The 13,525-nt window shown below is 36.2% G+C and overlaps 1 protein-coding gene across 3 annotated transcripts in view; it reads left to right on the top strand.

Moving 5' to 3' along the window:
* LOC131072030 (uncharacterized) overlaps positions 1 to 13,525 on the top strand; it is a 165,996-nt gene that overhangs the window by 93,872 nt on the left and 58,599 nt on the right. For all 3 annotated transcript variants that reach the window (XM_058008056.2, XM_058008046.2, XM_058008036.2), the window contains exon 2: positions 937 to 1,059. In XM_058008056.2, the coding sequence (XP_057864039.2) occupies positions 937 to 1,059 (123 nt within the window). The remainder of the gene's footprint in view (positions 1 to 936; positions 1,060 to 13,525) is intronic.

The following is a 13,525-nucleotide window of genomic DNA, read 5'->3' as shown; positions in this document are numbered from 1 at the left end:
TAAGTGAAACACTACATGGGCTGCTAACAACATTGAATGCAAAACAAGTAGAAACAAACACTTTGCAAAAATGTCACTCTTTGGTGTCTTACATTCAAGAGAAGAAAGAATACAAGCAGATCATTCAAAACTCTTTGAATGCCAATATTATCTGTCGAGGCAAAACTCTATTAGTCGTCAAAGCAATATATAAACAATAGGATAAATCTTGACAACATAAAATTAAATAAGACATTTAGCTGATGTAATTCAGCAAAACGGGAGTCAGATTGCTGCCCGTTTCCTGGTAGGATTGTGCACTGGGGAAAACCCTTGTGGACACTAGGCTAGAAATGTAAATTGAAGTTTTTGATATGAGAGAGTGACTTCTGGTGGGATTTGGGCACAGCAACAGCAGGAGGTAAGGTAGTCAAATGAGAAAATGTACCCTCACAACTAATGCAAACGAACTTATGATCATTAATCTTCATAGAAGATACACAGTTTGTTCTTTTTCTCTGAGTGATATGCTTCTGAAAAGACTTTTCTATTGGAATGCTTTGCTGGCACATTTTTGTAGCTCTTCTGATCTTATTTCTGTTTGCTATGATAGTCACTTTATTTTATCCGTTGAACTTGAAAGTTGAAACTTATAAAAATATTATAATTGTTGATATTTTTACTTTTTGCTTTACTTTTCCCTTGTGCTTGCCATTGTCTTTGATAATGAATATAATATTATCTTTTTTCAAAAAATAATATTGCAAGTAGAATAACATGTTTGTTTAATAGACCAAATTACAGAACTCCAATACAACTTAAACTTTCTGCAAATTCCATTGTAATTTCAATTTCATGTTTTTAGCTAATTATAGTCTGATTGGGATTGCTCAATACTTTGTCTTAAGTCAAAAGTCATGATGACCTTGACTTTGGGTTTGTTTTTATTTTTTGCAGTTGGCAGTGTTGGCAGCATATACTGGGAACACGCTAGGTGCAATATATTATTACTGCCGTAGTCTTGCTGTTGAAGTACCATTTGTAACTGCCAGGGATAATCTGACAATGTTGCTTGAAAAGGTAGGGATGAACTTGTTGTGATGTTTCCTTTCTAGCTGTATATTTATACGCAACAGTAATGTAAATGGAAATTGACTCTATGGTGCTGCATTAGCATGCAAGGCCTACAACGCATGCTTACATTATCATCCTATTAGTACATATGCTACTTTATTTGGCTATGGACTGTTGAGTTTAGACAAAAATAATGCTTAATTCGTTAGCTTGGTACACCTGTTAGCAAGTCAATCACATCTTTGTCATAAATTTTAGTTTTCCATGGTTTCTGAAAAATGAGCCCTGAATACTTGAAAATTTGAAACATCACAAAAGGATTCCCAAAGTTATACATCCAAATCATAGAAACGAGACTCGGACTCGGCAAAAACTCAGCAGGACTTGGCAAAAACGCAGCAGGACTTGGCAAAAAACCAGTTTCTAGTGAGTCTTGCCTAGAGCAAGTTCCTGGAGAGTTCCGAATCCCGGAGACTCAGCTAGGGTCACTTGACTCGAGAGAGTCTTCGCGAGTCTTGGAACTATGGTCCAAATATTCAAATTGAGAACATTAAAAATATATACTTCTAGATAGAGAATTCCATTTTCTTTTTGATACTATTTTAAGGCTACGAGTATTGAAAAGATACTCATAGTCATGATAGTTATAGATGGTCATTGAGAATTCAAGTTCTATCCATGCAGAATGCAAAAATTCATATGGAGCACACATACATCAATAATATTATGCATATGGCAAAAAAATACATATCTACAAGTATATACATTGCTGAGCCAAGCCAAATGAGACTTGCAGACGTGGCCTCAAGTCTGGTTAAGTCTCTTTTAGACTCACCGGGCTTTTACATAGGTTAGATTCAGCTGCTTAAAATCCCTCCAAATAAAAATAAATTAAAAATGACATTTTAAACCCTAAAAATCCAAAAAATACATAGTTAGGGCTTAATTATTGGTATGGTCTCAATGCTCACGTTTTTCGAAGGGCTTGGAGTTTGAATTCTTTTTTCTTTTTCTTTTAGAGTTTGAACTTCGAACTCTTGGAGCTTGGTTAAAAGCAATAAATTTATGAAAAATGCCATGTGCCACAAAGGTTGTTGTGACCTGACTTCGGGCTTTGTCGTGGGGGTTCTCTCATTGACTTCATCACACAATTCCACCTTATATCACGATAGGGAATTTGTGAGAGACACTACCCTAGTTAGTTCCAAGGGGCATTGCCCCTTGACCCTTTGATTTTGTTTTAAAAGAAAAACATAATTGTTATATTTTGGCTCTGTGGGATGGAAAAGTGACATTTTTCTCCTTTGTTTGGCTTGAAATAACAAAAACAACATTTTCCCCTCTTTTTGTGAATTTCTCATTTCTTTTAATTTCCCCGTTTTTTCCCAATATTTTTTAAGTAATTGAACTGCAATTATACCTTTGGATTGTTGAGTCAATCCAATCCTATGTAATGCTACAATTTTTGCTACATTATCGAGGAGTTATTTGAGATATGAGCGTAGGACCCCATGTAGAGTGAGTGATGTTGGGTGGAGTGATATAGGGTCCTCTCTAGCATAGTTCATGACTCTATGTTGTGATTTTTGTTTTCAACGCCATTGTTATCATCATCATTTGCAAACTTGGACTTAGAGAGCACTTGGCTGTAATGTCCCCTTCCTAATTTGCCCTAGAATCACAATTGCAACAAATTAGGATTAGGGTTAGGGTTACATCTTACCAAGTAAAATACCTCTTTAAATAATGTGATCTTGAATTTGAATCTTGATTTTGAATTAGAGTATGATTTGTATGTGGGATCTCAGTCATATAAGATATGGAATAAGGAGTCATAGTAGGGTGCCTTAAGGCGGCTGTTTCTCCCTCCATGCAATCCCTTCCCATTCTTCCATGACTGGAGATTTTTGAGTTTATCAACAGTCTCTCAATGTAGGAGTTGGAAGGGAAATTGCAATAGGGTACCCTTAGCCATTCTCTCCCTTTTAGAGTGTAATAGGGTGCCCTAATAGCTGTTCTGTCCCTACTTGCCTCTGTAGCAGGGTGCCCTATAGCTGTTCTCCTTTAATTGCAGATTTCCTTACTTCCCTTTGACAGACTGTTGTAGTGTTAAATGCATATATATGACAGATATGTGCAATAAATTTATATATCAGGCTAAACAACAATTTCTACAATACCACAGTGGATTGGAATAGACACAAATTATATTCTGATCTGATTATTAGTTACAGCATTCAGTATTTTGTATTTTTTTCTCCTGTTCAATCACTTCCCTTATCTTGTTTGATTGTCTCTTCTTTCTCCTTTCTCAATTCCCATCTTATCTTTATATCCATATATTGCAAATTGCTTTTTCAATATCCCATCTCCACTGTCCCCCTATCTCTCCAATCACCTATCCAATATATAGTCCTTCCTTTATTCAAAGGTTTTCCACTATGGGTTTCAACAAGAGACATGCCCATTCAACACGTCACCCTTTGGAGAGTCACTGCTTTTCTTATTGTTTTTGACTACTTAATTATTAACAATTTAATTTTAACTAAGTTGCTGCCATTAAGACCCATCTGCCAAGCATAATGAGTTGTTTGTGAAATAAATATTATTTAATTTTTCTACTTTCATTGACTGATGGGTTATTTTAATGTGGTGGGCATGGAACAGACTTTGAGGATAAATAAAATCATAAAGATTTATTAATTGTTAAATATGAATCTTATTTTTTTTTAATTTATGATTGCAATATTGGTGCATGACATTGGCAAAGCCAAAATTTTTGACTCAACAACTTAGAAAGCATTGAAAATTAAAATTTCATAAAGAAACATATTTTGTTTTGCAAAATAGTTACAAAATGTATTAAATTAAAATTTGACATCTTGAAAGATAAAATGCATGGTTTTATAGAAAAACAAATGTGTGAAAAATGTGTTTTAACCAGCTTTACCTGCATTGGTGTTTTTACTTGCGATTTTCCTGCGTTTGTAAAAACTCAACTGACAAAAAAATAGAGAGCACTCGGCAACTCGGAGAGCACTTGTAGAGTTTGCACACTATGGTTATCATAATCTGTATGCCTACTCTCAACTCTTCATTAAAAAATTATGTGCTCAAATCTTTTATTTGTAAGCTCTCAAGAAGTAGCTTCTAGAGATAAAACAATAAGAAAATATTCCTAAAATATTACCAATTTATGGCAATTCTATCCCTATCTACAGAAAAGATGAAATATAACACTTTTAAAGCAAACTAATTCTAAATCAATTAATAAAATAAGGCTTAATAATAGGTTTTTATCTATCTCCCAAAAAAAGCCACTGTTGATGGTGATAGTTGAGAGAGGCATCTGTATTGGAAAAATAGAAAATTTTGTCACTTTAAGTGATTTCTGAAAATCTAAAATGACTTTGACTTGTAAATTTTGCCAAATCCTTTGAAACATGGCAAAATTTTCCTAGAGCCTATGAAAGTTATTGAAACCTCATGCACATGAAATAGATGAGCGTTTTGCTGATCTTGACTTGATGATCAACATCAGAATTGTGACCATGATGAATCCATTGATTACAACCAGCCTGAAATCCACTGTCAAGTCTCTACACTTTGCTTTGGGACTTTTTATGAAACCCTTGATTTGATGATAAACTCATGTGTCTGAACTTGAAACCTCAATCCTTGGCGACACTTTGATTGAGTTTTCCTACCTAGATACAACAACCAACAAACACTTGGGAGTGAAAGAGTTTGGATGCAATAGCAGTACAATATGATGGGAATATGAGGGACAAAAGGCTGATTATGTTGAAAAATCTTCGAGTATGGCAGCCTCAAAATCCTTCCATGTAATGTCCCCTTTTGTAAAGTGCCCTAGTTTGCCCTAGATTACAACTCTCAGCCGATAAGAGAGGGTCAGAGGGGGAGTACCTTTATCTCCTTAAAGGGGAAAACCGATTGATTACAAGGTTACTTAACTAACTAAAGGAACCCCAATCATAGCAAGCTAGGATGGGTAACTTGATAGGGTGTCTTTACAACTGTTCTCCCTCCATCAAGCCATCTTTTCCCACTCACATGATTCCATCCATCACCATGGTAGAGAGGATAAGGATTTACCCCAATAGGGTGCCCTAAGTCTAACCCTCCTAAGCCCAAAGGCAGAGCACCTTTGCTCCCGTTTGGTCTCATGTGGACCCTGCCATACATATGAGGTGGCGTGCTTAGGGGTGACCCCAACACCGTTCCCCCTATTTGAGATCCCTCTCTTCTCTTACCATGACTGAGAACATTTAGAACATATGAAGGTTCCAATATTATTCAGACATTCTACATGTAACAAATAAACTGCAGAAAAATCATTAGTCAGATACAATATATAATCAACTATAACAACAGTGCATTGTAATCATTAGTATGCAGAGATATATGTATATTGATACAACATTTACCATGCTATGCACATGAGACTCATACCAAACTGCAATATTCAGTCGAACTGCTAAGTGTTTGTGAAATACCAAGTCTGATGCGATGCCTCCTTGGAGTGATAAGATTGTTGTATAATTATCTTCTCCTTCACTGGTGAAGAGTCATCTCTGCTTGTTCATAAAGTTATAGCCCTCCTCTCAAAAGACATCTCTGTATCTTGTGTATCCCATCCTTTCATAACCACTGCCCCCCTTGGTGAAATCACACTTAATTGGTGATTGGTTAATATATCAATTTGGGCACACTAATCAATGGATAAACTAGTTAGACATTAGTTAACATATTAATAGGATATGAATATCTTTTATGCAAGATTGCTGCCCTTGTTGTCATCTCATGGGGGTCTCATGGAGAACGTCCCTTAGTAAATATGTTCCTCATGATTGGCATCAATCAGTTCATTCATTTCTTCCTGCTGTTGGTCCGAATGGGGGTTTCTTAGAGAAAATTGTGATGTCTTGTGTCCAAGACAATTTTCGCCTAAGGGTGCAAGTATAGATATCTATCTTGCAATCTATATTAATAATACTACCAAATTCTGCATAAGAACATTATCAGGCTTCACATATTAAGCATACATATTAAGCACATCCCTGTGCATACCACCAAGAACAAGAATGTTACTGCCTGTAACTTAATAATAGTTCTGATTTGATTGATGGCGATGTCACTAAATGCTTTTGATTCCTTTCCTTTATATCTCTCAATTTGAGGGAGAGGTCACACCTCTTCATCATATATGCCCTTTCACAAGAGACACACCCTTTCACCATTAGTACCCTTTGAAAGAGTGCAACTGTTCATTATTTCTGCCCTTTGAAAGGGGCAAAACCTTTCACAATCATATATGCACTTCTTATTTAAATCAGATCTACACGTTTGATTTCCAAATTATTGCCCCCTTCAAATGAGTTCTCTTCTCCCTTTTATACCTCATGTTTGGGAGAGCCACAACTTTGTTGGAAGTATGTGTTGCTGTGGTTGTCATTGATGTCAAACTTGTGTTCTAAATAGTTGTTAGTCCGGAAATTCTGTGGTGCAGAGATATCTTGCTGTATTGGTGTTGCAATTATTCTATTGGTTGTTCCAGAAGTGTTCGCGTTCGGGAAGTGTTGCTGATGTTGCTTGGTGTTGTTATCTTCTCTAGTTATGTTTTTGGAATTGTGGATATGTTAGTTTTGTGGTCGGGAAATATGTTTGTGTTCTCCGGATGTTGTGCTATATTTAATTGCCGGTTGTGATATTCCGTGTTAATCCTACCTTTGGGTCCGGATATGTTTTGTGGAAGGTTATTCAATGTGTTATGGGTCTCATTGTAGCGTGTGGAGATCCATATAAGAGTAATTTGCATTGGAGAATATGATTTGGTCGTTAATTGTTCATATGGACACGTTACGTGATGGAATGCTGTGGGTTATGTTCCGGTGATTGTGGATTGGTGAATTGAACTTAGGAAGATGTGTTTTGGTCCCCTCTTTCTCCTAGAGTGGATCAGCATGTGTGTTTTTGATCCGGAAGGTGTATTTTGTTTTCAGGCCGACTTGGTTTAGGTTTTGATGATCTATCTTGTATTTAAAGAATGTATGTGATTGAGTTGTGTGAGGGAAGGAAAGAAGATAGTATGTGATGTGGAGATAATCAGCGCAATGAAGTGAAGAGCAGAGAAGAAGAGTTGTGTTCGAATGATATGTAGGTTGTTTGAGACTGTGGCAGATGTATGAGAAAGTGTGTTGACAAATGAGGTCCGAGTTGTGTGTGTTGATGTTGTTCGCTTGATGCAAAGTTCAAGGATAGCTTCATGATCAGGAGATCCTTCTTTTCAAATCAATTTGTTGTATCTTGCCTTGTTGTAGTTAGCATCAGGTTTGCAAGTCGTTTTTTTTGTATCTTGTCCCAATAGTAGTTTGCCTTGGTCTGCAAGTCTGGAGCAGTGAGCTCTTTCTTTGTAATCTGATATACACAGTAGATATATTTTGTGGGCAAGTGCTCACTGTGGTTTTTCCCTATTTGGGTTTTCCACGTAGAAAATCTTGGTGTTGATGTGCTGAATTTGTCTTGTTGATTAATTGTTCATGTGTTGCATTAATTTAGGTTTAGACTAGTTCACCCCCTCTCAGTCCTACCTTGGGTTCAACAATTGGTATTAGAGCGAGGTTCCTCTTAAGTAAGCTTAACCGCTTGAGGTAGATTTGGTATGGTGTAGGACACGCATTACAAAATTCCGATATTTGATGGCACAAACTTTCCATATTGGATGGAGAGAATGAAATCACATTTGGAGACATTGCAGAATGTAATATGGGATATCATTCAAACCAGATATACACCCCTGCAGGGTGGTCTTTAGACTCTGGATGAGATAAAGTTAAAAGAGACTAATGCAAAAGCTAGAGCCATAATTTTCAGTTGTATAAGTGATTTGGTGTTTGGAAGACTAAAAGAATTAAAAGAAGCCAAAACTATATGGGATATGTTGTGTTTGGCATTTTAAGGAGATGTGAACACAAAACATGCCAGGCTGATGAATCTAAAGCAGTAGTATGAATATCTAAGAATGCTTGAAGATGAAGGTGTTGAGAACTATATTCATAGAGTGATTGAACTTGCTGATGGTATTAGAGCTGGCGGTGGACATTTGGATGAAGGTGATGTTGTTCAAAAGATCTTGCTGACCTTGCCAAAATCCTACAAAGCAATGAGGTGTGCCCTATAGGAAAGCAATGATTTAAGCAAGCATACCATTGATCAGCTGATTGGTACCTTGGCAGCCTTTGAAATTTCAAAAATGGAGGAAAAGAAGAGAGAAAAGAAAGAGGCGACATTTAATGTTTCAAGTCATGATGATCCAGAATGTAGTAGAGATATGGATGAAGCTGAGGCAAACTTTGTGAGAAGATTGCAGCAAGGCATTGGAAGATACAAAGGTAAGTTACCTTCGAAATGTTTTTCTTGTGGTAGAATTGAACATTATGCTTCTCCACTACACTTACATGGAGGACTACAAGAGACCAGATAATGATGAGAAAAAAAATAAATTTAGAAGATGGAATTTTAATAGAGGAGAGAAAAAGGGCTTATGTTCTATAGATGAACATACATTTGAAGATGAACTTGATGATGAATCGAATGAAGAATCCCTGTTTATAGCAATTGAAGAAAGGAAGAATGCATTAGAGAAACTAGAATAGGAGAAAACAGTCAAGTATGCGTTGCATGCAAAAATAGAACCAAATACATGGATCATTGACTCTAGATGTTCAAACCATATGATTGGTGACAAAGACAGGTTTATTAATCTCAAGAGATATGATGGTGGATCAGTGAAATTTGCTGGAGAAGATGGTGCAACTATTCGAGGTTTTGGAAGTGTTTCCATTGATGGTAAGCATAAACCGATGATGTTTATTATGTTGAAGGATTAAGTCATAGTCTGTTAAGTGTTAGTCAGATGTGTAGAAAAGGTTATGTGTTGAGTAGTACCAGATGTGTGATCAGAAAATAAAAGAGTTGTAAAGTAGTTGCAAAAGGAGTTAGAACAAGTGAAAATGTATACTATATCATGGATAAAAGAGGGCAAATATTTTTAGCACAGAGTAATATTGAAACTGAGGTGGAGATTGTTCCAACAATTTCAGAGAAGACAAGTGATCCGGAAGATAACAAGGAGAAGGAAACAAATGATGAAGAAGAGGAAGACAAAACCAAAATTTCTGCTAAGTATGTCCAGAAGCATCATTCAGAAAATTAGTTAATTGGAGATAAGACAAAAGGTGTTTAGACAAGAAGGAAAATTGTAGAAGCACAAGAACAAGCCAACTATTGTTTTCTATTGACTGAGCCGAAGACTTATGAGGAAGCAAGTAAAGATGACAATTGGGTAAAAGCAATGGAAGAAGAGCTAAAAAAGATATAGAAGAACAAGACTTGGGAATTGGTACCTAGACCGGTGGACAAAAATGTGATAGGAACTAAATGGGCATTTAGAAACAAACTAAATGAGCAAGGACAAGTGACAAGAAATAAAACAAGATTGGTATGTAAAGGATATTCTCAGGTGGAAGGCATTAATTTTGAAGAAAAATTTGCTCTAGTAGCAAGGATGGAAGCTATACAAATGTTTCCTGCATTTTCTACCTACAAGAACTGTAGAGTTTATCAGATGGATGTCAAGTCAACATTTTTGAATGAAGATCTAGAAGAAGAGGTATAGATTGAGCAATTAGATGGGTTCAGATTGTCCGAAGATCCGAATATGGTGTGCAGACTGAAGAAAGCATTGTATGGTCTTGAACAGGCACCTAGGGCATGGTATGCAAGATTAGACAGGTATTTGTTTCGATAGAATTTCAGGAAAGGTACAACAAACAATAATCTTTATTTCAAGATTGATGGAGATAAGTTACTAATTGTTATAGTTTATGTTGATAACATTATATTCAGAGGAGATGATAACTTATGTAAAGAATTTGCTAAAGAGATGCAGAAAGAGTTTGAAATGTCAATGATTGGTGAGTTATTTTTCATTCTTGGGTTACAGATTATTCAATCTGAAAATAGAATTTTTATATCACAAAGCAAATATGTGAAAAAAATGTCGAAGAAATTTGAGTTTGATGGTTGTAAACCTGTTACAACTCCTTTGACTGTTGGATGCAAGCTAAGCAAAGATGATGAGTCTCTGGAGGTTGATCAAAAGAAGTATAGATCAATGAATGGTGGATTATTGTATTTGATTGCGTCCGGACCATATATCATGTAGGTTGTTTGTTTGGTGGCTAGATTTCAGTCTAATCCGAAGGAGACACATATGCAAGTTGTGAAAAGAATTTTAGATATTTGAAACGTACTGTGGATTTTGGACTCTAGTACAAAAAGTGTGGAGATTTTATGTTGAAAGCATATACTGATGCAAATTGGGCTAGAAGTGTTGATGACTAGAAGAGTATGAGTGGTGGTGCTTTCTTTTTAGGAGACAAATTGGTCTCCTGTTTTAGTAAGAAACATGATTCAATTTCTCTATCTATTGCTGAAGCAGAGTATATTGCAGCAACATCTTGTTGTACACAAGTAATGTGGATGAGACAGACTCTTAAAGATATCAAGATAATATGTGATGAAGCAATTCCTATTATGTGTGACAATACAAGTGCAATAAACATTTCAAAAAATCCGGTTATGCATTCAAGAACAATACACATTTCAATCAGATATCACTACTTAAGGGAGAAGGTTGTTGAGAAGGAAGTTCGATTGGAATATATTTCTACAAAAGAATAGGTTGCAGATATTTTCACTAAGGCATTGGCAAAGGATACATTTGAGTTTCTTTAGGAGAATCTTGGGGTTATTGCCCCTCCTTCTAGCTAGGTGCATTATGTGGGTGCATCTTTCTAGGGGGAGCTTTCATGACTATTTCGTTTTCTGGATTGATGCTGTGGCTGCTCTCAAGGGGAGCAGTGGAGTGTGTGTTAGTGTTGTGGCCTTTGTCTTTGATGGCAAAGGGGGAGAGAAGGAGAAATTTACTTAGTTTGGATAGAGAAAAATAAATTTATTTCAGAGTGAAATCAAGGCGGTTTCTGATTGAGTAATATGTTTATGTTTTGCAAAATAGTTGAGTGTTCAGATTGGTCAAGTGTTGCCATCAATGACAAAGGGGGAGATTCTTGGAAGTATGTGTTGTTGTGGTTGTCATTGATGTCAAACTTGTGTTTTGGATAGTTGTTGGTCCACAAAGTTGTAATGTTCCCTACTAGATATAAGCCTATTTAGCAACGATCACCTAATTTCAATATATTTGTAACTCAAATCGATTTGCTTATATAGGAGACAATTCCTATCTAAACTTAATAATAGAGAATCTGAATCAGACACTTATCATAATGCTCAATTAATTATTCATAATTTCATAAATCAGAGATAGGGCTTGAAGCTTACCTTATATTTGGAGAGTGGAGACTCAATTAAGATAACCTGCACCAACAAGGAAAGGCACACACCTACAAACATATTCATTCTTAACTAGTTATAATCTATTCTGCTGTCATATAGAGAGGGAGAGAGTATATGAGGCATGAAAGGATTGCTTGGGTCCGTTGTCTACCAACCCCAAGGAATGGTTGCTTCGAACCTCCTTGCTAGACTTGGCGGCCCGCTTTCAAGATTTTATACCCTTACACATATCTCCATCTTGGTGAGGTTGGTGTGCGTGGAGTAACTGGTTCCTTGACTCCATGGGTCCTTATGACCACATGTGAGCCCCTCGTCACCACTGGAATACTCCCCTATCCTTCTCACACATGGTCTTAACAAACACAGTTTCTAATGAATTACTTTATACCGATTGTATAATGCCTACTGTAAGAGTTAATGAATTTTCAGTGCAATAGTGACTTTGATATAAACTGACAATGCAGATTTTCTGTCTTTTCTTAATATTATTTGTGCAGTCTCTAATGTAATTAGATATCATCAAAGACTGATAGGAAACCCTCTATAATCATGACGTATGTAATACAAGGGATATGTTGACTTACCAATTGATAATAATGGATGGCTGACCTTTAATGGTGATTGCTGATTGTTTCCTATTATTGGCAATAGTCTTTGCCTTCTTCTATATATATATATATAAAGTATGACTGTCATACATATTGCAGTCTATATTAACATTACTATTAAATTCTGCATAAGAACATTATCAAGCATCACATATTAAGCACATCCCCATGCATACCACCAAGAACAAGGATGTTACTGTCTGTAAGTTAACAGTTCTGATCTGATTTGATTGATGGTGATGTCACTGGATGCTTTGATTCCTTTCCTTTATATCTCTCAATGTGAAGGAAAAGTCACACCTCTTCATCATGTATGCCCTTTGGCAAGAGACACACCCTTTCCACAATTAGCACCCTTTGAAAGAGTGCAACTCTTCATTATATCTGCCCTTTGAAAGGGACACAACCTTTCATGATCAGATCTGCACTTCTTATTTAAATCAGATCTCCACTTCTGATTCTCAAATTATCCCCCCCTCAAATGAGGTTCTCTTCTCCTTTTTATATCTCATATTTGAGGGAGTCACAACTTTTCATTCCATGTCTTTTAACCATTCATTAACTTAATTGAATTTTAATTATATTATTTTAGATTTTAATTTTAATTTAATTTTTGTTCTTTTGCATTATAATTTTATTATTATTATCATTTACCGTTAAATTCTATTTCAAAGTGGGGACATTACAAAAGTCTGTGGTGCAAAGATATCTTGTTGTATTGGTGTTGCAATTATTCTATTGGTTGTTCCAAAAGTGTTCGGGTCCGGGAGGTGTTGCTGATGTTGCTTGATGTTGTTATCTTCTTTTGTTATGTTTTTGGCATTGTGGATGTGTTAGTTTTGTGGTGCGGAAATATGTTTGTGTTCTTCGGATGTTGTGGTATATTTCATTGTCGGTTGTGATATTATGGGTTAATCCTACCTTTGGGTCCGGATGTGTTTTGTGGAAGGTTATTCAACGTGTTAAGGGTCTCACCGTAGCGTGTGGAGATCTGGATAAGAGTAACTTGCATTGGAGAATATGATTTGGCCGTTAATTGTTCATATGGACACGTTGTGTGTTGGAATGCTATGGGTTATGTTCCGGTGATTGTGGATTGGTGAATTGAACTTAGGAAGATGTGTTTTGGTCCCCTCTTTCTCCTGGAGTGGATCAGTGTGTGTGTTTTTGATCTGGATGGCATATTTTGTTTTCAGGTAGACTTGGTTCAGGGTTTGATGATCTATCTTGTATATAAAGAATATATGTGATTGAGTTGTGTGAGGGAAGGAAAGAAGAGAGTATGTAATGTGGAGATAATCAACGCAATTAAGTGAAGAGCAGAGAAGAAGAGTTGTGTTCAAATGATATGCAAGCTGTTTGAGACTGTGGTAGATGTATGAGATAGTGTGTTGACAGATGAAGCCTGAGTTGTGTGTGTTGATGTT

Source organism: Cryptomeria japonica, chromosome 11 (assembly GCF_030272615.1).
Source record: "Cryptomeria japonica chromosome 11, Sugi_1.0, whole genome shotgun sequence".
NCBI lineage: Eukaryota > Viridiplantae > Streptophyta > Pinopsida > Cupressales > Cupressaceae > Cryptomeria > Cryptomeria japonica.
Note: the sequence above shows the minus strand (reverse complement) of the source record. Positions and strands in the feature narration are given on the sequence as shown.